The sequence below is a fragment of the Amblyomma americanum genome, chromosome 1 (genome assembly GCF_052857255.1).
Source record: "Amblyomma americanum isolate KBUSLIRL-KWMA chromosome 1, ASM5285725v1, whole genome shotgun sequence".
NCBI classification, from domain to species: Eukaryota; Metazoa; Arthropoda; class Arachnida; order Ixodida; family Ixodidae; genus Amblyomma; species Amblyomma americanum.
Window position 1 is genome coordinate 123,092,110 of NC_135497.1, and position 27,079 is coordinate 123,119,188.

At 48.1% G+C, this 27,079-nt stretch overlaps 1 protein-coding gene across 1 annotated transcript in view; it reads left to right on the plus strand.

Moving 5' to 3' along the window:
* LOC144113513 (uncharacterized) overlaps window positions 1-27,079 on the plus strand; it is a 51,294-nt gene that overhangs the window by 8,652 nt on the left and 15,563 nt on the right. Inside the window, exons 2-15 of the mRNA XM_077646619.1 lie at window positions 6,729-6,897; window positions 8,560-8,757; window positions 9,627-9,896; window positions 10,538-10,656; window positions 11,525-11,632; window positions 13,798-13,975; window positions 15,087-15,225; window positions 15,506-15,609; window positions 15,856-16,024; window positions 16,867-16,964; window positions 17,598-17,885; window positions 19,363-19,523; window positions 20,147-20,283; window positions 20,860-20,999. Coding sequence (XP_077502745.1) covers window positions 6,756-6,897; window positions 8,560-8,757; window positions 9,627-9,896; window positions 10,538-10,656; window positions 11,525-11,632; window positions 13,798-13,975; window positions 15,087-15,225; window positions 15,506-15,609; window positions 15,856-16,024; window positions 16,867-16,964; window positions 17,598-17,885; window positions 19,363-19,523; window positions 20,147-20,283; window positions 20,860-20,999 — 2,251 coding nt within the window. The 5' untranslated portion in view covers window positions 6,729-6,755. The remainder of the gene's footprint in view (window positions 1-6,728; window positions 6,898-8,559; window positions 8,758-9,626; window positions 9,897-10,537; window positions 10,657-11,524; window positions 11,633-13,797; window positions 13,976-15,086; window positions 15,226-15,505; window positions 15,610-15,855; window positions 16,025-16,866; window positions 16,965-17,597; window positions 17,886-19,362; window positions 19,524-20,146; window positions 20,284-20,859; window positions 21,000-27,079) is intronic.

A 27,079-nucleotide genomic window follows, 5' to 3' on the forward strand; every position in this document is an offset into this window, starting at 1 on the left:
ATGAAAACTTCTGCAACCCTACGTGCTAGCTCGACAGAGTTGGCACGCTAGAAGACGGCGTTGTATAACACTTTCTTGAAAGTGATGTCAGCGCAGACTCTTTTGTCGCGAACAAGAAGTCAGAATTGTAACACACGGGAGACCAACGGCAAGAAGCACGGCTTTTTTTTTTTTGCAGCAACTAGAAGCGCTGTAGACAGCGGGCATAACAGCCGGCACTGCAAGCCGACTTTCCGCAATAAATTACGCAGTTGCACGGTGGGACTTCGCACACGACAGATGAAAACCACCCAGAGCGTTGAATTATATGCGGTCAGCTTTCCCGCGTTCTGCCCTGCGAACAGCCGAAATGTAGGTTGGCCCCCGAATGAACTTCCGGCTTTCCCAAATATATATGCAAGATAGATTCCTCTGTACACGGGCTTTGCCGTTACTGAACACTTATTCGGTCTCAAATTCGAATTTCAGTATAACTGCAATGCACTCGCGCATATTGGTTAAAGCCGAAGTTAATGCACACAGCAAGAATACAACTTAGACTAACAGAACCACTTCTCAAGGGGAGGCGGAGATTCAAAGGGGAAATGAAGTTTGAGGGTGTTGTAAACTTTCTGATTCGGGCACTAAAAGAGCCCACAAGCGGCTTGCGCCTGCGAGTGAAAGATTGCCCCCGAATTCGCAGAAGCGCTTCATATTTAGCGCTTGTTTTGTTTCGACATGAATCGAAATGTTTAATGCAGCTTCTTAGCGCACTGCCATCTCATATTAATGGCCGTGCACGTGCGCAGAGAAATCGCGCTGACGCCAGAGTGCTGGGCCGGAATTATGACTAATTTAAAGCGACCCGATGTTTCCTTGCGTCAATTAAATGCGCCGTAATTGGGAAATGCGCATGACATGTAATTTCCTGCCGCATGTTAATCGTTACTAAAACGAAAAAAGGCACCGACGGTGCAGAAGGATAGACGCGTACATGGCTTTAGAGACGAGGACAGTGCGACTAAGCTAGCTTTATCGTCTCTGGTCACGCGCACCACTTTACGTCCGCGTTATCGACGTGCAGCCATGCTTACGGGCTCTGCGAAGGAGGGTATTGCAGCTAAAAGAGCTGAGCGGCACAGGCTAATGACTTCGCAACGCGTGAAGAGAGCCCCGAGGCGGACTGGCAGCCGGTGAGAAGGAGCGATGGCGCCTCGTTAATTTATGCGAGACGGTATAATTGACGCTTGCCGTCCGCGCCATGCTCAACAAACAAGGCAATTGTTTATGCACATGGCGACCGTGACCCCTACAAAGGGCGCACACGTGTTTCAACATGCGTGGGCGCCTGGCTCACAGGTTTCTTTGGGCGCCGGTAGCCTCTGCGGGCTCCCTTTGGCATTGTTTCGCGACAACACTTTGTTTCGAAATACTCGCGAAACAGCGAACGCTCAGTACGCCGGGACTAGTGTGGAAATCGCAAAGGGTTAGGAATGCTGCGGAGCAGACAAGTCAGCTTAACGGTGTTGAAACAAAACGCCTGCTCAGAGCAAAGTGCTTCTGAGCTGCGTAGCCAGATAATGGGAGAGGTGTTAGTTATCTGCAGGGTCAAACAAACCTGGGAGTGCCATCGCAGCGATTGTCTGCGTTATGTACGGGTCTCAAATAACCCGGATGGTTCTTTTGCGTTGCATTATCTAATTCATGAAGCTGTTCATAGGCAACCTGCGCTGAAGTTTGACGTGTCTATCACAGCGTAGTAGCACACAGCTTAGCGAGAGGAGCAAGGAGTTTTCAGCGCACCCGTAGTGCATTTCCACGCCACCTGCCTGCGCTTATCGGCGTGAGCATTCGTGCTCTGTCGAAACCGCACGTGGCGGGCGTGAGCTAACTGGGTTAAGTCGCGAGAAGCTGGGCAAGAAATGCCAAGGCGGATTTCTACCTTGGAAATGCTGTCAGCTAACTGCGCGCCTCTAATGGTTCAGAATGCGGTATCGCGTTCTAAGCCGCCCGAGCTCCTGACGGCAGCAGTTTTGAGGCTCGCGGCGTTAAATTTAAGCGCCTTCTAAGCAACGCAGCTTTTCTATTGTTTATATTCAGTGTGAGGCCTCCGCATGATCATTAACTGCAATACTTTCGGTGTTTTTGATGCCAAAGCAACCTGCAGATAAGGAGTTGACGCTCTTGTGCGCAGTCAGCATTACTGTACATTTTGCAGCTGTTCAGATAAAAACACGACAACATCCTTGAAATAAGCTGCATTTGTATTTTTTTTTTGTCGTGAAGTAATAACTTGTCCACTGCTATGAAAGATTTAGCGATGCCATTTAGCATGCATTAAGCTGCGTAAAAAGAAGGAATGCTGACTATATCTAGACCACCAAACGAAGTGTTTTCGCCCGTCCGCGATCATCAGGGGCCACTTAAAGAACGCAGAGGATATACAAAAGGATTCTTTAAAAATAAAATAGCCCAAACACAGGCGACCAGACGACTATAAAGAAAAATGACACGACACAGATGAACGCTCGTCAATGGACGTCGTGTAGCCTCGATGAACGTTGTGTGCCACGCGTACCAACTAGCCCTGCAACAAGTTTTACTGAAATACAGAAGCATATGCAGGGCAGGGAGCGTGAGGCAAGTTGCAGCCTGATTTCCTGTCTCTTGCACACATTCTTACAGCAATCAGCATTACTTTTGCGGCCGTCTTGAGGTTGGGCCGCGTTTTTTTTTTCGCATAGATAATAGTTATACACCTGATACCTTTTTCGCGGTAATAAATCGAACGTTACTAGTACCCACCGATACATCACCCCTTCCCTTCCTTAACCGGCACCCTGCGTGGGCAGCAGCAGGGAGCTCTTGTGCAGCTGCCACGAGAGAGATAATTCACGCCTCCGCATCCTGCAGCAACAGCAGCCGAGGTTACCCTCACGGGAGTAGGCCGACGCTTGTAAATGGAGACGCATATGAGGGGCGCGGCGATAGGCACCATTAGGAACGATTACGCGAAGGGGACGTGCGTTATCGCAGAATCTAGGCCACGAGCAGCGCGCCGTGATGGAGGACGTGGCAATGCTGGCTTTGAGAAAGGCTCACTGTTGGCTCAAAATAAACTCCCTCCGGCAGCATCCCCCGTGCATGTGGCTCGGGAGCACCATGGGAGAACATCTTTTTATAAACCCAGTTACAAGCCTTGCTGCGCGTTTAAACCGCACGTGCTGGATGACGTTTCGTTATTGCGAGAAACCCTTTGAAGTGCCGAACCCAGAGCCGCACACCAAACGATGGTTTGCGAAAAACTAATCTTTATTTTTTTATTTTTGAGAATTCGTGAAAAATCTCGCTCTCACGTGCATTTGATCTTCGCGGAGCTCTTTTTCTATTCAGGGATACACTTTTGAAACAAAAACTACAAAACCGAAAAAGAAAATAAAGAAAATAAAGGGCGACACCCGCTAAATTTCAGTATTTGTTGAAGGTTCAAATACTCTTGAATGCAAGGATGCTCACTCCAGCACGAATGCCATTTAGAAGTTGTAATACTGATCTTTTTTTTTTCCAGTCTAAGAACCGCATCCATGTTCTTCGGAAGTCTTGTTACATAGCAGGCACGTATCTAGGGTGGGGGGGGGGGGGCCTCCCAAAGTTCACCCCCCTTTCTCTTAGCAGAGATCAGCCAGCTGGCAGACCCCCCCCCCCCCCCCCCACTTTCTCCATGCCACCAGCTCGAAAATTACCTTAGGCCCCTCCCGAAAACATTCCTGGCTACGTGCCTGTTACATAGTCAAAACGTGCGGCTAATGTCGGATACCCATTATGACTCCGATGCCATATGAATATTCAAGATGGGGTTTACGTAAACTCTTCATGATGGCTGCACGTGCGCTTAGTCATGGTCAACATAAACATGTGCGCGTGGCTTGAAGAAATAATCTGTTTCAATTGGCAGATTTAGGTCACTGCTGCCGACAGCTGCCGAACGAGGCTTAAGCAGCCGGAAGCAATTATAGAACAGTGTACACAGCCAATTTGCCCGTCTCGCCGGCCGAATTTGGCGCACCGTCCTCAAGTACTTTACCGTCCGCAATTAGCGGCGCTCTTTAGCGACTCGTTTCACAGCAAAGACAAGTGGAAACTAGCGGAGCCGCCGCGCGCATCCTTTCTCGAGAAGCGGTGGTTCACACGTTCGAGACGCCGTCTTGCGGCTGCGTCCAACAAATGAGAAAGGGCAACTGAGAGGAGAGAGGGAATATAGTGGATGAAGACTAATGGTTTGTTTCACTACACACACGAGAAAATAATGCGCCTCAACCGGGCACGCAACCACACGTGTAACACATTGTGGCACTTGACTCCAATTAGTGGTCGCATCTCATTTTAGCTGTAAGGCCAGAGCCTCAGGGCGGGCGTCCTGGCTGGCTAATGCGCATGCTTACCCAACGGAATAGGAACCGAGGTATGGATTTCAGCTGATAATGTTCAAGCGTTAACAAGAACGACACGCAAAACGCGCATTTCTTTCGAAGTTGTCAAAAATTTTCGTCACGCAAAGCACGCGTGGTAAAGACAAGTAACACGATCTGTCGGAAGCATCTCGTTACCAGCCAACATGAACTGGTGGGCGAGTTGGTCGGACATGGTCCTTGTAAACCAGCGCAACGGCTCGAAGCCAAAAAAAAAAGAGCAAGAATACTTGATGTCATAGATTATGTGCATCGGCAAAGATTTGCACGCTCAGAATCATTAGCCTGTGAAACGATGCTTTCTCTGTATTTTTCTGTTTTTCTGCGATACCAGCGTGTATTTAAGCACTGGTGTCCTGAATAAAACCATTCTGTTAGTTCAGCGCTGTGTTTTGTCCCTGCCCTGTTTGGCTTCGAGCCGTTGCGCTGGTTTACAAGAGTCGTTACCGGAATTTTGAAAAGCGTGCTCTATCGAGGGCAGGATAAAACCCCGTTTTTTATTTTTCGGTGTTACGGGTTGCTGAAGTCTGGTAGCATTGAGAACGGGGATATTCGCCCAATGCTTCACGCACGTATCAGCTAGCTTATCAGAGGCAGTCGGCCGGATGGTAGCCCTGTTCGCCAGGCAGCTGGGTTTCCGCAATTCATGCGTGATAGAAAGCACTCCAACGCGGTGCGCGGGGCAGCACTGGGAGGCTTCCTTGGCGCGTGTATTTCAAGCACCTCCGGCCGACCAATGGCGAGGCCAGGGGCAGTAGGTGGTCAGCCGCGGGGGGGAGGTCCCGTAGCCGCGCTGGCTAGAAGAAGACAAGCGGGCACTGTTTATCTTGGATGTCTAGCGGCAGGCACGCGCGCCATGAAACATATGATCACCACGGCGTTCCTAAAATACATCTCTGCGCGCTGGTTTCGTTTGGTGCCAGCGCGAAAAAGGGCCGCAGCGGCAGGGCGAAAACAAACGGCTGGCGCAAAGGAAACGCTGCAGAAGGGAGCGTAAAATAAACGTGTTGTGCTGCCTCATAGAATTTGTAAAATTAGATAAAAAAAAATACGCGGGAAGGAGACCGTTTTACAGCAGCCTACCGAAATATTCAGCTCACGTAGCAATAAACGGCCAGTGTTTTCCTTGGGTGGATGCCGCCCTGTGTAATTTATGGGCATGGTGTGACCTTTATTGGCTCGCTGCCCTGTTATCTGCGAGAGGTACATCGAAAAGGTGTTGGATAACCCTCTGCCAATAACAAGCGCTTGATGGGTAGACGACCGAAGGACCTGTTAAGTCCAAGCGGCCGCCGCAAGGCGGCTAGGTTCTCGTTGCGCATTTGCCGTTGCGCTTGGTGTTTTTCTGCGGATGCAGGGGACCGCTGGACTTCCCTTTAGCTTCCAACTCCGTATCAATATTTAGACGAATTCGGCAGAGTGAGTGCATCAAATGCACCAAACTAGAAAATTCCCCTCGAGACTCGCTTTCGACACACGCTGTAGGGCACAGAGGTTGCACACAAAACCACACAAATCTTCTTCTTCTTTACCTCAGTAAAAACCACAGAAATGACTGCGTGTCTTCGTCTTTCTGCTCTTGCGCGAGACTGATGTCGCACGTTCACAGAGCATGCGCGTCATTACGCACGCACGATGCTTTTTGGTTGGGGGCCCATCTGAGAAAGAACAGGCTGAGAACTGCTTTTCACGTGCCCGACGTCGGCAGTTTAATTTTTGTTATTCTTTTATACGAATGGATAACAAATTCACCTTGCGTAACTGGCCATGCCTGTGTTATGGACATTTATAAGTCGTTTAGGGCTCGCCGGAAGGACCTAAAACCATATAGAAAATGCTGCGCTGTTTAGCACAGACATTTATTTACATTATTGCTGCATTAGACAACGCTATATACCTTGGCGTGCCTGTGCAAAGCTGAAAAATGCGAAAAAGTTTTCCGCCTCAAACACGGGCCGCAACACCGCACTTCGAGTAGCGCGTAGACGAAACTTAAAATGCAGGCTGACACGCGGGGCGTGATCGTACTAGATTTGTTTTTATGTGTGTTTATAAAGAAGCCTCCGAATAAAAAAAAAAAAGACGTCAGTTGCGAGTAGCGCTGGGTCCTGTAGTTTTCTTGGGTCCGTGTCTCCAAGTTATGCGCCTCTGTTTTTTCAAGATGAATGTGTGCGAACTAGCTCAACTTACTGCCTTATTTTAAACTGCAGTGCTGCGTTCAGAATTGTATGAACAATCTGCGCCCCGTTTCTCTGTTCCTCTCTCTCCTTTTTCTTGCAGGAAGGTGACTTTTAGAGGAGCCCCAACATGTCCGGTCACGGAAGGCGCCACCTCACCGACCCGGCCTCGGACGCCTACAGGGCGCACATGGCGGCCGTTCTAGAGCGCATGCGCAAAGAGTACGAGAGGAAGCAGCGGGAAGAGGCGGAGCGCCGAGGAAAACACCGAGGTGATTGGGAATGCTCGGAACGCCACGCGTTTCGAAACTCTCCGGAAATCCGCCTTGTCACAAAGCTGTTTTGACTAGTCCGTGTTGGCGTCGAAGAAGCAACAATTTTGTGCCGGGCAGGAGAGACGCGTGAGGAAACCGCCGACCACTGTGTTCGCCTACCTGGCGGTTCTTCGAGAGACGCTTATAACTCGACTAGTTCGCACTCCCCGCTCGTTCGCACTCTTCAGGAGAGCCCTCGTCAATGCTATCGCTTCTTCCGATACCGCGTGTTGGCTGAGTCCTTTTATCTCAAGCGCTAACGGTTCTCTTGGAGACTCCTAGCTGGCGTTAATATCTGCACACAACGAAATACGGAGAAGTCGCTATTGCCGATTGAGGCAGAGCCTCCTTTGGTCACCCCTTGATGATTTCTTTCTATTAGCGATAGAAACGCTTTATCGAAGTAGAACGATTGCAATTTCCCGAGCCACAGTAACCAGCACCACGAGTGGCGTTTCCTCATCGAGATAAATTGAGATGCGAACGTTGCAGCGAGTACATTAGAGTGTGGTGCGCAATCTTGCAGCGAACGATAATAAGGCCTCGGTTTAAGCGATGCTCAAGGCACACCAGAGCTAGAACACTAGCCCCGTCTCTCTCTCTCTCTCTCTTGGTTGTGAAGGGTATGCTAAAGGAAGATTCTTAGCGGCTGGTTTATAGGTTTATAGTCTTGCACAGCATGACTGAACTAGAAGTACGTTTCCTTTATCATTCCAACATGCCCTAATAGGCAAAGATGAGAGGTTAAAGGTTTGCTGGTTTTTATTCCGCCCTCGTTTTACCCGGGGTCAGGTTAGGTCTTTTCGCACTAATGCGCTACTCAAACAGCGGCGGCTGCTGGGCAAGTTACGTGTCTACAACAGTACAAGACTCTGAATTGTTTTATTTCCGTAGAGCTGTGTGGTATGGTTGGTGGGTACGTGCCTATATTCTGCAGAATTAATGTGAACCCAAAAAACGTAACGATTTCCACATCCTAAATCAAAGTTGCGTAAACGTGTAGTGGAATAACTGTGTGTGTTGAAAATGAAAGAGAAAATACACATTATGCGATCATTTTAAGTTACAACGCAGTTTCTTGCGTGCGAATAATTTAATTTCCGCGCTGTATCCTATTAGTCAAGACGTCACGGCTCAGTTCAAACACTTATCTTAAATGAAAATTGTTTGGTTTATTGGTTTATGTTTTATGGGGTTTTAACGTCTCAAAACGACTCTGGAGGAGGGACACCGCAGTGTAGGGCTCCGGATAATTTCGACCACCAGGGCTTCTTAAACGTAAACTGACATCGCAGAGTACGAACGCGTCTAATATTTCGCCTCCATCAAAATGCGACCTCCGCGACCCGGGTCGAATCCGCGTCTTTCGGGTCAGCAGTCGAACAAATAACCGCTGAGCCACTAATTGAAAATGGTCGAGAAACATCGATCTTATCGTGATTCGTGCCTTGCATGTGTACTTAACAAGCACTGACCCCCGAATACAAGAGGGCGAAACGGCACTAATCACTTCGCAGGTCCGTATATCGACAAAGTGGGCTCGAAAACACAGCGCGAAGCATCATTTAACGAAGCGATAGAGAAGCACACCTGTAAGCAGCGGCGGTGACCCTTTCGCAGGCGATGCAATTAAGGTGGACGACGTGGAGATGTACGCCAAGGACAACGCAAAGCAGCACCACACGGAAATGTTCGACAACCTGGAGTCGAGCGACGCACCGCTCATCATCCGCCGAGGCCAGTCCTTCTTTCTGGCGATCCGCTTCAAGCGGGAGTACCAGCCGGGCACCGACGTCATTAACCTCGACTTCAGCATCGGTGAGACCACGTATACACGCTGAGTACAGCTACGCTTTACGTGCGATGATGAAAGAAAAAGAAAAAAAGAAACAGCAGTTATTTGTCGTTAACTCATGAGATTGCCGCGCTGATGCTTCATTGTTAATATTACACGATACTTCACAGAGCGAATGATGCTTATAATACTGCATTGCACGCACTGCTACCGCTATCCTTTACACTGCCCTGTATTTGTTTTTTTTAACTTATTAGGGATACTGGATGATCCAGAAGACTAGTTTTCTCTTTTAAGGGCAAACTTTATTATCAAGCAGCAGCACAGGTTATGTACTGGTGCCTTCTACGATTCGCAATAATGTTTTGTCTAATGCAGAGAAACCTGCAACCGCGAATAAATCGTACAGAGGGTCGAAAACTGGCGTCAGTCTCCTTGTGCAAGGTCAGCGTGTTCTTTCCTGTAACGCTATTGCTTGGGCTAAAGATGGAACAGTGAGGATGCACAGTGTACAGGTTGCCCTCGTGCTCAGCATCATTGTATAAAGGCGACGACTACTCCGCCACTTTGTTTCACACACTCAATTTTGCGGCGTCGGATTATTTTCAAAGGCCGCATTATCGCCTGTTTGGTCCCCGGGATCCGACAACACTGCTGCCAGGCAGGCAAGCCTACGTAACCTTTATGGAACAATATGGCCTTTCCCAACCGAGCACTGGTTATCACCGGCCTAAACGGATGCGCTGGCAAGGAGGCATCGCAATACAACGCTTAGCTTTCAGTGCCGTTCAAATGAAGCGGTCTGGCATAGTGTCACTCTCGATGGGCGTTCACAGCAACAGTCCGTGTGCGCGATTCTGGATGCTCGCTGATCTCTGGCGCCGGTGTGCAGGCCCCAACCCCGAGATGAGCAAGGGGACCTTCGTGAGCCTGCGCGTGCCGGACACCAAGGGCGACTTCACGCGACCCCCGCAGAGCTGGGACGTACGCGTGACGCACCACGACCGCGCCGTGCTGTCGCTCCAGGTGTTCGTTCCCGTCGGCGTGAGCGTAGGCCTGTGGCGCATGGCCGTGTTGAGCCGGTCACGCGTCGACCCGGAGGCAAGGGACAAGTTCAGACACCCGCTTGACATCTACGTGCTCTTCAACCCGTGGTGTAAAGGTGCGCCACTCCTCCTTTTCTCCAAACTCCATTTTTTCTCTTATCTCTTTAGCTTAGCTATGAGCGTTCTGTAGATCAGCTTGCATTTCAGTAGACGTGATGCGCAAATTCATCGCCGCCTTCAGTAAGCAGCTGCCAGAAAACCATCCGCGTTCATCACTCCGCTTAGCTGTTTAAATCTGTTTTGCTCAAACAATGCTAGAATAACTAGAAGCCGTGCTGCCTTTCTAGATACTTGTAAAACCAAGTCATACAGGTGAGCTGTCGAGAAAAGTGAGTAGAAATTCAGCTTTTTTCAATTAGCCAATTCTCCAACAAAATCATGATAAACATCACTCTCGAGCGTGCGGTGACGATTTTATGAAAGCTGCGGCCCGACTCCTTTCTCACCCTGTGCGTAAAGCATGTTTTTTTTTTTTTTGCATCGCTTCTCTCTAAATATAAAGACGAATTAAGCGAGCAGCTCAACGTCAGAGTCAGTCCGAGTGCAAAATGTGTCTTCGTGGACATAAATAGTACCACTGCTTGCGAGAAAGTTTTTGCCGCGACGAAAAGGGATCGAAACTGTGGCTTCTGCAAAAGGAAAGGTGCAAAAGCGTTGCATTTGTGCGAGCTGCTCTAACCCCGAATAACTGTTTCAGATGACTTGGTGTACATGGATAACGAAGACTGGCGCCGCGAGTACGTCCTGAACGACGTTGGCAAGATCTACATGGGATCTTTTAAGCAACCAGAAGGGCGGCAGTGGATTTTTGGGCAGGTAAGTCTGCCTACAAAAAAAAAAAGTTGTTTCAATCAATGCGCCGCACGCAATAAAACCGGCATCAGCAGCCGGAAACACCTCGCTTGCCAGGAGCTGCGTCCGCCCGTCATCTGCAGAAAGAGAGGGAAGGAAACGAAGAAAAGATCCTTAGCGCCACTTAGTGAATGTGCAGATGTTCAAAAGGAAGTGTCACGGTTTTTACCGAGTTCACTAGAATAACCGGAAAATCGGGAGTAGGCTAGACAATCGAGTGATAGTTAGCACTGGACATATGTTTATTCAAAGAAAGATGGTTAAATAAATTTTTAACTAAGCACACATATTTCTGTCAGTATGTGAATACCACTGAAAGGTTTAGGCAATTTAGAGATGCAGTGATGCGGAGAAGAGAATGGGCCAGAAAAAAACTAATAATATTTATATAAACTTCCTTCCATAAAAGGCCACAGTGGAAAAGTTTGTTGGTGCAAACGGAGTCTAACTCTCAAGCGTAAATTTCAAGTATGCCTGACGCGCTAGGCTCTAGTTCCAGTCTCACCTTAACTCTTTTTTTTTGCGGAATTTTTTTCGCCATATAAAAACCAAGACTGTGGGCTATATATACATTTTTGCCGCGTGCATAAATTATGGCGATTTCCGAAAAAAGCAAGGTTAGTCACCACTTTAGAAGCAGTGACGAAAAATTACCTCACTTGGGCACACAGGTGCACTCCAGTGCTCATTGTGAATTAGGAAGCGCCATATAGCACAGGCGAAAAACAGCAGAGCATGTTTCGAGAAAAACGCCGTTTTCATTCGTAGAAGTATGAACAGCGAAGATAAATTTGTCGACTGCACGTACGCTTTCCTTCCTATTACCCAACAGTTTGGAGACATGGTTCTGCCTGCCTGCTCACTCATCCTGGACAAGTCCAACCTCACGTACGCCGCCAGGGCCAACCCGGTGAAAGTGGTCCGAAGCATCTCCGCGATGGTAAGTGGGCCAACCAGTCGGCCGTTATGTGCTGACCCTCCTGTCTCAGTCGGTGGGTTCAGTGACACGCAGAGAGCGAGAACGGACGCGCTGTCGGGGACCTGAGGAACCACTCGAAGAGCTATAATGCATGGTAGAGCGTAACAAAATATACGAAATGTACTTGAACCCGCGCACGCCAAAGTTTTCATCGCAATCGCCAGATGCGTTATTCTTCGAGTCCACAAATGACTCTGCCCTGTACATGTGAGGCAGATACAACTCTATGATACCTAATAGACCACAATATTTATCGAGTAAGATATGGAGTATGATAGATGAGAAGCTGTAGTGATTTCAACTTTCAGGCAGCTGTTTGAACCTAATTATTGATGCACATTGGTGCGCGTGAGCAATGTGTCTCTCAATGTGTTATTTTGCTATCTCAAGTAGCTCTCTTTCTTACGATTACCCAGTCTGCGTATTGAAGAAGCGCCACATACCGGATGAAAGGTTAATGCGAGGACGGTTGTAAAACACTGAAACGTTTTCTCCTATGACATCACTACCTTCTTTGAAGACATACCTGTTTCTACAGAACTTTAATTCTACTCGCTGGTTCGCGTCGGTCTCACAGGAATTATGCAAGGCGATCTCAGACAGCCTTTAGCCACAGCTGCACTGAACGCTTTGGGTCGGTTTGAAACATGAAAAAAAATTCTCTATTCTAGGCCTGCCTGAGCCGCGTAAGGACAGTAGTTCGCTGAACTGTCGCGATACTTCGATAAGCTGATTCAGAGCAGAGCTGAGCGAAAAAAATGTCGACGTTTTTGCTGCATTCCACTGCAGGCTGCTGATAAGCGGGGGCTCACTTGTCAGAGGCAGCCTAAGCAGTTATGCTGGGAGGAAGGACGTTACAACTATGCTTACTTTGCAGACATTGTTCATATTATATTCATGTACTCGTTCGGTCTTGAGTGCCTTTCCAACACAACGAGATTACAGTGTGCACTAACAGACGGAGCACAGGGAATACTCATTGTGGCAGCACTAGCTGCCCTGACCAGGCGCCTCTGCATGTGCTCTTCTTACGCAAATAAACGGCATGCGCCCCGTTCTTTTCCAAGCAAACAAGTCGCTCTTGGTAACACCGCAGTGGGTGAGGCTGTAGAAGCTAAGAATGCACGCAAGATGTAATGCAGCTCTTATGCCTCCTCCCTCCCTTCCTTATTTTTTTTTATTTGCTCGTCTTGGGTGTTTGATGAGTTTCAAAGAGTTTTAAGACTTTTCCTTATTTTACTGCTTCAGCAGCATAGCCATATTTCGTCTACACGGCTCTGTATGTGTGTCAGTGTGGAGTCTCCACACCTCAGCGCCCCTAGTGGATCGGAGTGGATTGGGGGATCTTCCGGACCCCCTCCGGGCCTGGAAGGTGCCTCCTCCGGAGCCCCCTCCGGTGTGCGCACCCCAGGGAACCCATCGGTGAACTATAGACCTCCCGCCTACGATCCCTCACCCTTAAAAAGGCTTCCTCCCTCCACCAAGCGACACCTTCCAAGAGCCTACACGTTACGACGTTGAACGTATCCTAAAATTTGCTATTAGAGATTGAACAAAGGGCTCCATTGAGCCAAGATTCTTGCTAAGACGAATTTTCCGCTGTACTGGCAAATCTGTCGAAGCATTCTCGGCTCATTTCATTAAAACATTCATTACATCTTTACGAAACCTGTGATCCTGTAATTTTATTCAGTAGCTCTAATTTTCTTTCACCTTCGTTTTGTCCATTCTTGCAATAGTCTGCTCATAGCCCATGTCAGACTTCCCCCTGGCCGTATAGTGTCCCGAGCTTTCGCGACTGGCCAGTCGTGTGCAGTCAAGCAATCTCGCTTACTTCCTTAGCAGGCTTGCAAATTCGGTTCCACGACAGGTGACGCCAGCTCTACATAGTTTCAACAGTGATGCTAGCTTGTAGGGAAGTATGGCACGATTTGTATCCATAAATCGTGTTTAGAACAGGCAGCCCCGGAGCTTATTTGGATTATCGAATTTTTGAAATGCTACCGCTACTTACACCGAGAGCGGATGAGACACCATGTCTTTCGGCTGCGACCGTTGCTAGAGATTAGTTGCGTTCTCTAGCACAACTGTGCGTTCAAGCCACAGGGCGTCCGACCCTGACGTAGGTGAACAGCGCTGACGACGGCGGTGTCGTCACGGGCAACTGGTCCGGCAACTACGACGACGGCACGGCGCCCTGGATGTGGACCGGCAGCAGCGCCATCCTGGAAAAGTACGTCAAGTCTGGTGGCACATCAGTCAACTACGGACAGTGCTGGGTCTTCTCTGGCGTCTGCAACACCGGTGAGCTCCGAACCCATCGCCAACATTTTCCCGATAAAGGCCGGGGCTGATGGCTTCTTTGTTTGCCGCGATGCAGAAAGTGTCAATGGAGTTCCGCTGCTTATGCTGAGACTGCGTCTTTGTGCTTTTGTGCCGCATCGGGATATAAGAGGACTGCACAGTTTACGCTCGACTAAATTCTGAGACCTGTTGAGATTCCTCAGCCGGATTAAATCATGACATAGTTTTGCAAAAAAGGCGCCTTTTCCACAGCGTAAACATTTCCGGCGGAACTCGCATAAACATTAGATTTTTTTTTAAATCCCGCATTCAGCGATGATGGCGCATGCTCACCTTCGCAGTGAATAAAAGCGGTAGGAAGGAAATGCCGAAGTTCTGGAGCACATTGAGCATAGCTTCAATGGACACATTGCGTGTTCTCTGAAGAGTATGACCAACGACGACCTCTACAGCGAATATTCGGTGCAAGCAGGCTTACGTTACAATTAATACGTAACAGAAGCCCGCCACGAGAGTTGCACGCGAAACATGGTCCTACTAAGGCCTGGCTAAATGACCACGTTGTCCTTAAAGTTGCGCTGCCCGTATCTTGACGCCGAGTGCCACGGCTCCCAACAAGGTTGCGCTTTCTTTTGAACCATCAGGGCTAACGTTATCACGCTACCAGTGAAATTACGGAAAAAGTCACCGAGAGCTAAAAAGCATTCTACAGCCCTGCTGTGCTGGCCTAGTTGTAGCTTGTTGGCACCTTTTTAAAACGGCAGTTGCATGATAAACTCTGGGGTATTCTGTGGTATAAATTGCCGGCCGTTGCTGTGTATTATATGTTACGACCAAACCCACGCGTACACCAGCTAGGCAGGTTCATTTGGGCGTTAGAGGGTTCGCACTCCTGAGCGGAACAAGCTGCACAGATCCGTTTCTATCAGCTCTAAGCCTCGCGAGTAGGCGAAAAAACATCTGGCAGACTCTTCACTACGATTACCTTAGCGCTGTTGAGTATAGTGTCTTGAGATCACCCTCGTAATCAGAATCAAGTCTTTTTGGTGTCTCCGTAGAGTGATTAAAAATCTAGGGGATAAACATTTACTCTTATTTTCTTACGTTGCAGTATGCCGCGCCCTTGGAATTCCCTGCCGTCCTGTGACATGCTACGCGTCGGCTCACGATACGGACGAGAGCATTACCATTGACCGTTACTTCGATAAGGAAGGCGACGAGCTGAAGAAGTACTCCAGGGATTCCATCTGGTGAGCGCACTCGCCAAGTCGCAGCAGCGGTATGCGCCAAATAACCAATGTTTTATCGAAGTCTAACAACGCACTGTGAACGCAGATAAGAAAACATGTAAAGTTTTTTCAACTTGGTCGCCTTTTTTCGTGGCAATATGTATACAGACGTGGTCTCTATGCGTACGAGACCAAGTCGTATATATAAGTTTGTGTGCTCTTAAAATTCTTTTACGAAACGCATCCCCTTTGCGTAGATAGCTGTTTGTGTAAAATCAAGTGTTTTGATCTTGTCGTCTAGGAATTTCCACGTGTGGAACGAGGTATGGATGGCACGGAAGGACCTCCCTCCGGGTTACGGCGGCTGGCAAGCCATTGACGCTACGCCGCAGGAAACTAGCGACGGTGTGTGAACCCTCACGAAAAATTTCCGCGCGAAAACCTTGTTATAAAGCTGCAAACACGACTGCTTAAATAATTGTTTTAGAGTGTTTTGGGCATTCTTTAAGGTAAAGTTACTGGCATTTTTTTTTTGTCCTCTCCTCGTGCCAGCGTAATATGCTACTCAATACCGTCGTTGCAGATGGGCCTCCTTAAGTTACGATTCATAACATGCCCTCCCCGCCTTTTGTTGCGGCTTTGCACATGCAGGTTACTACCAAGTAGGCCCGTGCTCGGTGATAGCCGTCAAGAAGGGTGAGATCGGCTACATGTACGACTCACCTTTCGTGTTCGCCGAGGTGAACGCCGACATTATTCACTGGAAGGAAGACCCCGAAAGTGCCTTCGGCTGGACTCGCAGCAAGACGCTCACATACCAGTAAGCGTGTGCTGCTTCAATCACACAGCTAAAATGAGAGAGAGAAAGAGAGAACGTACATGGGTGTTTTCTCCATTTCTCCCCCCCTTCCCCTTCCCCCCCCCCCCCCCCCAAAGCTGAATCTTTATGCCTGTACATTCTGGCAGTCTTCTTTCGCTTGGAAACTTTTTATTTCTACAGTCCTTTTGTTTGTCTATTCGCATGATTTGTATAACTCGTTGAGGGTTGTAGTAATATCACTCAAGCAACGACAAGCCGGTCACTATACTCTGCTGTGCAGAAAAGCGTCGGAGTCAGCTAAAATCGGCGGATTTGCACAATACGCATGCCAAGAAGACCGCCGTCTTCAGAGCCGCTTACGCAGGCGCGACAGAGTCCATGCAGCTCTTTTTTTCTTTATGTCCTCATACATAAATTCCGGTAAAATCAAACAGAACAGAGAAAAACCTTGAAGTAAAATTCCCTGCGTCGTAAGCGCCACATTGCCTCTGACACATTCGTCCACTATTGATACCACCGTCCTGGTGTCCGCGGTTAACGACGTCGCGGGCACCGCTGCCAGCACTGGCAGGTATTAACACGCATGCTTTTAATTTCTTCATCAAAAAAATTCCGTCGACGAGCGACAGAGTTCTGTGCGGCTGGCCCACGTACGCCAAATCGGCAATAAAATTAGGGGGCTAGCTTTACGTCTTCATGTTTTAATCCTTATGGCGTCGTCATCTAGGAGCCCACGTAGCTTTCGTATAATCGCTTATAGATCAAATGTTAATTGAAACGTTGTGCATGTAAGAACAGAACTGGTCACTGACCTGTTGCGTTCTTATATTTTCAACTCTTAGTGTTGGCTTGGGAGTCATGACAAAGAAGCCAGGGGTTAAAATCCAGGAGGGCATGGCAGATGCTGAAGACATCACGGAAAGCTACAAGAATCAAGAAGGTACGTTTCAAGGGCCATAATGAAACGCTCGGCTTCTTTGGCAAACGTATCAACTCTGGTAGAAAAATGGAGTAATCAGGCTAATACTACTCGCTGAGGATTTGGTTGTTGGATAGATGTCGCAAATAGTAAAGCTTCTCTAGAGAGAATCTGATGGTACCCTCAGCAATTCCAGCTTTCGTTGAAACGGTTAAGCGGCAACTTATATTTGAATAGTTTTGCTTATAACACTGCAATAAGCAAAAAAACTGCATTCGTAGAACCTCCGACTTCCTAACGTGAGCCGCGTAATTGTACCTGCATCGTTCTTTTGTCACCTTCTACGTGTACCAGAATGAATAACTTCGATAAACGGTCACACTACTTGGGTTATGTGGTGCTTATAATTAATTAAATAAAACGTAGCTTGGAGGAATCACGATTCATGTTTACAGAGGAGGCAAGTTTGAAGTGCTGCGCGGCCCAAATTTCTAAGCGGTCATGTTCTAGCGAACCAATTAAAATAAGCCTCGCGAGAGTGTTCATCTAAGAAGCACAATAACAAAAGACGAAAGGCGCGGCATTAGGGACGTACCTGCCTCCCGAGAAAGGCCGTAGGTACGGCAGTGCGTGAACGGTGACTCCGTGGCGCAGGCACCGAGGAAGAGCGCATGGCCGTGCTGAACGCGGCGCGCAGCGGCGGCCTGAGCGTTCTCTTCGACCTGCCGAGCGAGGCCAGGCAGGACGTGTCGCTCAAGCTGCAGGACATCGACAGCGTCATGATCGGCGAGCCGTTCAGCGTGACCGTGAGCATGCGCAACGAGAGCAACGAGCAGCGCACCGTCAACGCCGTGCTGTGCTCCTCGTCCGTCTACTACACGGGCATCCTGGCGCGCAAGATCAAGCGCGACAAGGCCACCTTCGTGCTCCAGCCAAAGGATGGTGAGCGTCCGCGAACCACGTGCCGCAGATGTACATCTGGTTCCGAAGCTTGCCGCACTGCATGGGGGCGCCACCTGACGGAGCCCTGCTGCTACCGGGACTGGCCCAGTCAGGTGGCGCCCCCATGGAGCGCGGCAAGCTTTGGAACATGAGGGAGGGTCTATAACTTCTTTCCCGCGACTGTATCTACAGCACGGACGCTCAGATTCACACTCTCGGGGTAAAATTCACCTGGAGTTTCTCGCCATATTTTGAAGAGCGCGTCACGTGTATTCCACACATGGTTTATTTTTTTTTTGCGCGTTTAATTGCTATGCTTTTATGCATTACATTTTATTTTATTTTTCGTTTCATATCGAGAGGATCCGTGGGCTGATTTCATATTGTAGACTGCAGCTTGCTCTAATTCTAGGAATATGAACGGAGTGGGCACGGGGAAAGCTCGATGCCACTGTGGCGCATTGTCGAAATATCTCGAGAGGAATCCGTAAAGTAATCCGCTGTTCAAAGTGGAGCTTTATCAAAACATAACAAGTTATTTTTGCTCTACGCGAAGATGAAGGAAAGAAAAAAACAGAGCACTGCAATTACTTAACCCTAAGGCATCGGTATATTACTGCTGATCATGAGCCCTCTTTCTTTTACAAGTAAAATAGCGCCGTACCTAAAACCACAGGACGAAAGAGCGTTTTTTCCGTGTCGTGTCGTGTCATTTTTTTTTTTTTGCCGTGAGTTGCAGGTGTAGCGCTATTTTCCTTTTGAAGCGTGACAATTGTCAACTAGCGTGGCACTAAGTTTCATCGAAGCTCGTCTTTCTTTTGTCCGACAGGACACACGAAGAGAAATAAATATCTGCGATGTATCTTTTATCTGACTATTTTTTACACATTCTGTTCTCTACCCAGGCAAAAAAAAAGTCATGGCAGTTTTTACAGCGGTACTTAAGGTAGAGGAAATAGATGGCAGAACTGGGGAGTAGACGGCAATCTCAGTATTGAACGTGTGTCTATCGCGCATAGAACTATTGTGTGGTTTCATGGAACATGCTACTACGGCTTTAACATCACGCTGACAGTAGAGTGAGTCATACGCACTAGGAAAATTGTGCTGGCTGCTACGCAATACATCGAAAATGTGCTGGCCCAGAGGCTCTCAGTTCACTTCCGGACCGGGACCCAGGCTTTATTTTTGCCTGATAACTAATTCTCGCTCATCGTATCGCTCACATAACTTCCGCCCACTTTGCCTTAATTCTAAATGCTTTTCTCTGCTTAGGATTTAATGAAGGAGGAAGCTCAGCGATGCCTTAACAAATTATGAAGCGCCAGCGTATACAAACACACAAAAAAGGCACCAAAATATTAAGTTATCTCATGCTTAGATTTTAGGCGGCTGTCACGCTTTTCGTGGATCAAAATTACAACGAGAACTGAAGCTCAAAGTTAACGAGGGCACTCAAACGTTTTCCCAATTTCAGAGGAGGTCTTATCCCTGACGGTGCAGCCGGAGGAGTACCTCGATAAACTGGTCGACTACGCTATGGTGAAGATCTACGTCATCGCTAACGTCCAAGAGACACGTCAAACGTGGTCTGAAGAGGACGACTTCACTATCACCAAACCGAAGCTAAACATTGAGGTATTTGTTTTAATGTCTATAATAATAAACCCAACTTTGCTAGAAAGAGTGCACAGTCCGGAAGCGAACACGTGACAAAAGCGACGGACGCTTGAATTTAATCTTTTCTAACGCCTGTTATAATTCCAGAGCGATCATTCAGCCATATTATTGCTCATATAGTGCCTTGTTACGCTCTCATTATCATTTCGATATTGGGCTGCGCCGCGGTGGCTCAGTGGTTATGGCGCTCGGTTGCTGTCCCGAAGGACGCGGGTTCGATCCCGGCCGCGGCGGTCGAATTTCAATGGAGGCGAAATGATAGAATCTCATGTACTGTGCGATGTCAGTGCGCGTCAAAGAACCCCAGGTGGTCGAAATTTTCGGAGCTCTCCACCACGGTGTCCCCCATAGCCTGAGTCGCTTTGGAACATTAAACCCCCATAAACTAATTTATTTCGATATGACCATTTATGGGAGCGTGAAATCATGTGGTTGCTCTGTTAAAGTTGACACAACACTGATCAAGCGTATGTTCGATGCAGTGAAATTCTCCGGAAGTGTGTTAAGCGGAGAATGGCAGATACAGCAGATTACGCGGGCGTGGCAGGATAAATATCTTCATCCGGTGCTACTACTTTCAGGTTGAGGGACCAGTAAAAGTGAACCAGCCTTTCAGGCTGGTAATGCGGTTCACAAATCCTCTCAACGTTCCCCTTCAAGACTGCACCTTGTCCGTGGAAGGCCCCGGCGTCACGACTGCACACATCGTTCACCTCTCGTAAGTAACGTGTGTACGCACACCCACGTACACACGCACAGACGCTTGGTCGATTACTCGTTCAACCAGTCGCACACTCACTCCCTCCCTCACACGCCCGCTCAAGCGATAAGTCGCAATATCACACCCTGTTACTGTGTATGGGCCTGTGCGTCGGCTATTAATTTTCAGAGATAAGCAGATGCTGAACACCCAACTAGCTCAGGTACTAGCCTTGCGAAGTTTTACTTCGCACTGTCGGAATGTGAGTGCAACGCAAACTTGCTATAGGTGTTTTTGAGATGGCACATTCGAGATTCAAGTTTCCCTTTACATGCGAAGTGTTGCTGACCACGGAAGTCGGGCGGCTTCCTTAGCAAACAAGCCCCAGTCTGTTCCAGTCTAGGCTCCGTTCTTGGAGCGCGTGTTGTACGGCCGCAATATTTGTTGCGCAGGCCAGCAAATTCACTCATACACATGCATTTTATATTACTGCCATCTCACACGTGCACAAAGTATGCTTTTCTCAGCATCTAAGCTTGAGAGGAGCGTCATGAATAAAAAGTAAAACTCGCTTGGTACCTTCCACCATTGCAGAAACGTGGCGCCACACGCGGACTGGGTGCACCGCGAGACGTTCGTCCCCCTGAGGACCGGCCCACGCAGCATCATGGCCGTCTTCAACTGCCGGGAGCTGTTCAACATCGAAGGCTCGACGCAGACGATGGTCGCCGAGTAGAAGTCGAGCCACTTAGTGGGCGCAACGCTTGTGCAGTGCTTGGCAGCAACTTTTATGGCAGCATGTTTTCGTTGGCAGAGACGCTTCCGCTCGGGATGCCGATGGTGTTGTGCATTAGAATCATGTGTTTCGATGTCAGTAAATGATATGTGTTTATCAACTGTTACCGACCTTCTCTCCAAGTCAGCTTATTTATGTCATTTTATTTACATCAACATATGACCAGAGCTTCGCACCTGATAGCGACGTTGGCTACTGCTGTTAGCACAGATGAATTCAAAGACACGCAAGACCTGACATTATCACACAAAACACGACATAGGCACAACATGAATCCCACACTGCAATTCACAACGCGACACATCAATAATATTAACAAGAAATGTATGAGGTTCTTTAAACAGCAGAGTGGACAGTAGCAGCCAAAGAAAAAAGTGCCCTTTTTAGCAAAGCAGACTCCAACAATGAAAATCAGTAGCCGTAATAGAGTACGCAATGAAAATTTCAGCAAGACAGTAGTGCAAAATGCACTTGTCCACAACTCTAAAAAAAATGAGAGCGCATTGGTAACCCCAGTAAGAATTGCATGCGATAGCATGCTCTATAGTTACTCTAGCTGCTGTTGATGCTGAAGATGATAGCTTGCGGCTGCTCCCTTTGTATCAGGCTTACACGACGTACGCATCATAGCTGGTTTGAAGTCTGACATAGTCCGACACGTCAAGCGGATTTCGGTTGCTCGTACGCATAGGCTTTACTAATTGGCGACAAGAATTAGTGAGGCTAATTGGTTATCTTAACACATGTTGTTGCGCGCTCTCTAGCGTACATAAGGCCTCCTTTTATTTGTTTATTGGGGGGGGGGGGGGCGCAGCGCGTTCGGCTCTCCACCAAAGGGGTAGGGATTCGAGTCCCGGCTCAACCATTTTTCTTTTCAGCGCAATGGGAATTTAGTTTCACACTACAGAAGTTGCTGCCGAACGCGAACGCGCAATCTAACGCCTTCGCGTTAAAAAATCATGATAGAAAATGAGGGTACTTATGCGCTGCACAAGCTCTCTGCCAAGTCGGCGTGCTGGATTCTGCCAGCGGTTTTTTTGCCCATGTATACGGGGAGCCCAATGCTGCTTGAGACTGCCACAGTCGCTGATACTGAATAATGAATAAAAAGAAACCGAGTAAGCAACCTTGCTTGAAGAGTGCTGCCCCGCAAGCTTTTTTTTTTCATCTGTTGAGGTTTATGGTCTTCTTCAAGACGGGTGAAGTAGTACACAAAAGAAATCTCAAACTTTCATAATGGCTCTTGGGGCGACTGCTTTCCTACGTAGCAATGCTGTACCAGTCACACCGTCATTTTGTTCTTCCTTTGCCTTTTTTTTGCGCGTGCCTGTGATAGGCTAAAACTGTCATACATAAGCACAACGCAAGACCAACATGAAACCTCCGAAGGTCTGAACGACATCTTACAAGTAAAGCCCATACCAAGGAACATGCCCCCGGCACACTACAGTGAAGAGACGCCACAGCTCGAGTCATAAAAAACAATGGAATAACAACATAAATGCACTATACACAGAAGCGGCAGGGCCGGCTGGAGGCATCACAGACTGGTATGGCAACCTCAGAAATCGCGCATCATTCAGGTGCAAGGACCCAACCCAAGCGGTGGAGGCTGCAGTAAACACGCAGAAAAAAAAACGAATATAATAACGGATTCGAAAGAAGCCTACACGAAATACATTAAGGGAAGCACAAAAGGAAGTCGAAAACCAAGCAGAGCTCATATAGACACCAGCGCATCAGTCCGTAGAGAGGAACGAAGGCGCACACGTCACAGCCTCAACACTCCTACCACGGGCAACCCAACACATGGAAGAGCCCAACTACTCAAACATGCTGATCACATACTCAGAAAACCTACAGCACTATAGGCTGGGCAGAAGGCAATACGCTCCACCGGATGATGAACTAGGCAAGGAACAAGAAAAAACACCCAGAAGAATACGAACAAACACATACTAAAGCCCAAAAAGACTTCACGCAATCTACCCAGAAGACAATGAGCCACAATGCGATCTTTGTGGCATAGCGGCGGATCTATACCACATGTTATGGTCCTGGCAAACAACACAGAAATAGAATGGATAAAAGAACCGACGGGTATTGAGAGGTGGGTGAAATGCTATCCAGTTCAGACCCGAAAGTTCAGCAGGAGCTGACCGAAAGGGCCAGAGCGGCTGCAAGTTCCAATGGACTCCATGATTCGGGGTTCCTACTACCAATTTTATTTCTGATTAAGATGTTTGATGAAACAGCGCAAGGGACGAGGACGTAGACAAAAGAGGGCAGACACAGCGCTGACTTACAAATGATTTGTTTGCGAAAATGCACGTGTATATATATACATGGCTTCCTGCGTGACAGATGGAAACAGGCGCGATGCGAAAGCCGGAAACCGGAGCTACTTACCTTCTTTTTCGCCTTGCCATGTTAGCCAGCTCTTAGTCCGTAACGCCATGGAAGGGGTGCTAACGCAGCGGTCCCCGGTGTCCCGCAGCGTCTCTTGCGCTGTTTCATCAATCATGATAAACCAGCTAGCCCGCATCTCAACCCCTGTAACGAATTAGGACGTTTTATTCATCATCACCTCGTGAACACTTTACGCCCAAGCTCCGCAACATCCCTCAGGATCTACATTGTGTGGTGCGTTAAATGTAGCTGAAGGGAGTCTCAAACGCCATTTCTTAGGCCTAAGCAGTGCCGAGAATAAAAACCGTTCCTCGTAGACAGGCGCCTTCCTCAATCACCGGCCGTAAGGAAAAAGAAAATAAGAGGAAGAAGAAAAATGAGAAGAGGACCAAAGAGGACGCCACCTATTTCAGGCAAGGTTGCCACGCATAAGATTACGTAGGTAGCGTACCAAATGCGTATACGCTACTCACGTGGTGCGCATTGCGATGATGCCACTTGAAACACTGCATACGACGGGCTGCAGATTCCAACTACGTACCAGCCGCTGAAAACTGTCCGCTGAACGTAAGGCGATTGTTTCTGCTTTAAGGAAGCGGAGAACAACCCAATCCCCCGTGGACTCGGGAGCAAATTCTATCTACCACAAAAGTGGGAATTATGCACCCAGGCAAAGCGAATATTCATGCTGGCACAGGGACGACATTTTCAAGAATGTAACGAGTCGAGTAGGACCTGAGTTCGCCACCATGAGGCCCCTTCTAGACACAAGACGCGCGTTAGAGACTCTAAACACCCTTACACACGCTAGTGGAATGACGCGCCGAAACATGAAATCGCTTAAGCGGCCAGCCGGATGCGTGATTGGTGCTGTGTTCTTTTTCTTTTTTTTTCTTTCGTTGAAGTGTTCTTACTTTACGCGCCAAATCAACGTCGTTCCCTTCTATACACCTTGGACGCATGGTGCATTTTATACTTGTCGGCTGCTGCACCGTAAAAACACTATTTAGTGTTGCTACGACTTGTTTGCGCACTACGTCAGAACTATATTAAGTGGCGGGCGGGCATCTGCATATCGGTAAGTGACTAGAAACGTGGCAAGGAACACAGAACTCTTTTAAAAAAAAAGTGAAGAGTAACTTTCAGACCTCTTTGTGAGCTCTAAGCGATTGCACGACAGTAACCTTTGGCCGAGGAGCTCGTTGGATTGAAGTGCAGCCTCAGAACGCGTTCCCTCATCACACTCAACGGAGCGCGAGACTAGAAAAGTTTCTCTCTGACACTGCTGAAAGAGACGATGGTCTTAGAACAGCGGAGGAGCGCAGGTGTCATCCAAGTTGCAAACAGATGTTTAAAACACGTTCTTGATGGAAAAAGGAAGTACATAAGTTTTCGTGGCTTTGACAAGGTAAGGAAATCACGTGAGCATCAGCAGGAGCCACACTGAAACGAGACGAACAGGTGAAAGGAATGACTAGGTTCGGCTTCCTGCCATTTTTTGGGCGTACCTGAGCAGTTTGCCTTGTGTGATTTTGACGTACCGTGTTTGCCAAAAGCAAACGAGCTGGTGGTATGTTCCTCACTGATATAGTGGAGCCCTTACGGCTTCCTCAAGGATGAAAAGCTTTTTAAGGGCGAGAAAAAGGCTTTTCCTTGCGTTAAAAAGGGTTACAGCTTGAGTAGTGGCACAAATGCTCCACTACACGAGTGAGAAAGACACCATGCAACCTGATTACTTTTGGCAAACTAGTACTGTTCTGAGTTGGAAAAAACGAGGCCCTTTTTTATGTTTATCAGATTTAATGCACATAGAGAAAGGTAGACAGCCTGGCTCGCTTTGTGTAAGACAAAAATTTGAAAGAGAGGAAAAGGCGTTCCAACGTTATGGTCATGCGGAAAGCACCTCAGTGTAAAACAATTTGTCAAGAGATTGCCCAGGCTTACACTGCTCGCACATAATCTTCGGGACGTACAGGATACCGAGGCTTGCATACCATTTGGAAGCAGACGTGGACGTCGCGAATGACCACATCGGTGCATTCACAGTGACGATAAAGAAACTACCAATTAAGGGATCCCTTCTAACAACGTTCGAGGTCAGGTTTGCTGAATCCTTGCTTGGATGACGCCAGCGGCCGTGGAGAACATTTCTATGGCTCTCTGACCGAGGCTGCCTCGCGCGGTATCGGCAAAAACTGTTCATCCACCTGCGAGAAAAAAGCAAAATAAATACAAGAACATCCCACTCGGCTTTATTGACAATGGGGGCTAGGACTATTTACGGTCAAGTGGCTTGACAAGCAGAACGTGCCTCGGAAAACGCGGTTATGTGTAGAGATGGCACCGCTGGAATCACGACATCGTTGCTTACAGGAGTTTCATTGTCTTGCACGCGCACAAAGCGTATATCTATAACGTTGTTTATGGCGTCAAGAAAAGCCTTATAATTCAGTGAACTGCTTTCGTAGGTCCCGTCTAGCGTTGCCCTAAGAGTAATTCGCATGTAAATAGCAAGGCAGACTGATTTCTGCGGAAGTTAAGCGTGCTCTTGTTTTCCAGCTCATACTCAGCAATTCTGGACAAAAGCATTTTTCAGCGCAAAGAGTTTATGAACGCATTTTTTTTCATTTCTTGTTAAATTTCACTAAAAGAATCGATATATCCGCAGATGTCTCGTCGGCAGGCTTGCATTTTTTTTTTGCTCTTAATGTTTCTGCATTCTTAACTGCTCGATGCGAGCGATGGAAAAACTTAAAAGAAATATTTTGCTACGTATCGTAATAATGAACGATTGCCTTCAATATTTCCATAACAGTACCTTACAAAATTGCGAAATTCAAAATTTTTGTCCTAGACTGCTGGACGATGGAACGTGCCTTCTGAGCGTGCAGAAAGCTTGCGTGGTCGCTCCTTCGCCAATGTCTCTTGAAATAACCGAATATGCGCGCATACAGCTTTCTCACTTTGCCTGGGATGCTGTAAGCGCAAGCGGTTTGGCCGTGTACACTGGCTGCTTATAGCTCTATCGAATACATAAAGGGAGGACATTCATCCGGGTCTTCACCGGTGTGCGCTGGTCCTCAGAGTTTTCCCTTCCCGTTCAAACCTTCCGGTTTCCGCAAGATTTGAGCATCCGCCCTCGCGACCATGCAAGAAGGCTCCGATTCGAATAACCATTCTTCCCTGTAGTTCATCTCGTCTGCATTTGGTGCTCGCACTGTACTGTGCATGCTGATCGCATGCGGAGTGGTCTAATGATGCGCGCCCCAGAAGCTTCACCGCGATTTTTATCACACAAGGTATGACAACGCGAAAACTTTTTATTATCGAGGTAGCGTTATAGGAGCTACCATGTGTGCCAGAGAGCGGGCTACCCAGAAGCCCTTCTTGACGGAGAGTGGGCACTCCTGGCGTGTGCGTCGCCACGCTTGTCGTCAACATGTGCCTGCGATGGGTAGCCCTGTGGAGGAGAGGGGCGCGGTGCAGCGAAAAGTCGCTCCAAGAGATGCGTCACTGCCTCTCCAAGAGACCACGGGTAATTATTTTAGCTCCTCGCGACTCCTGTGCAAGCCCATCTTCCATAATTTAACGCGAGAGCGTTAGAGCGCA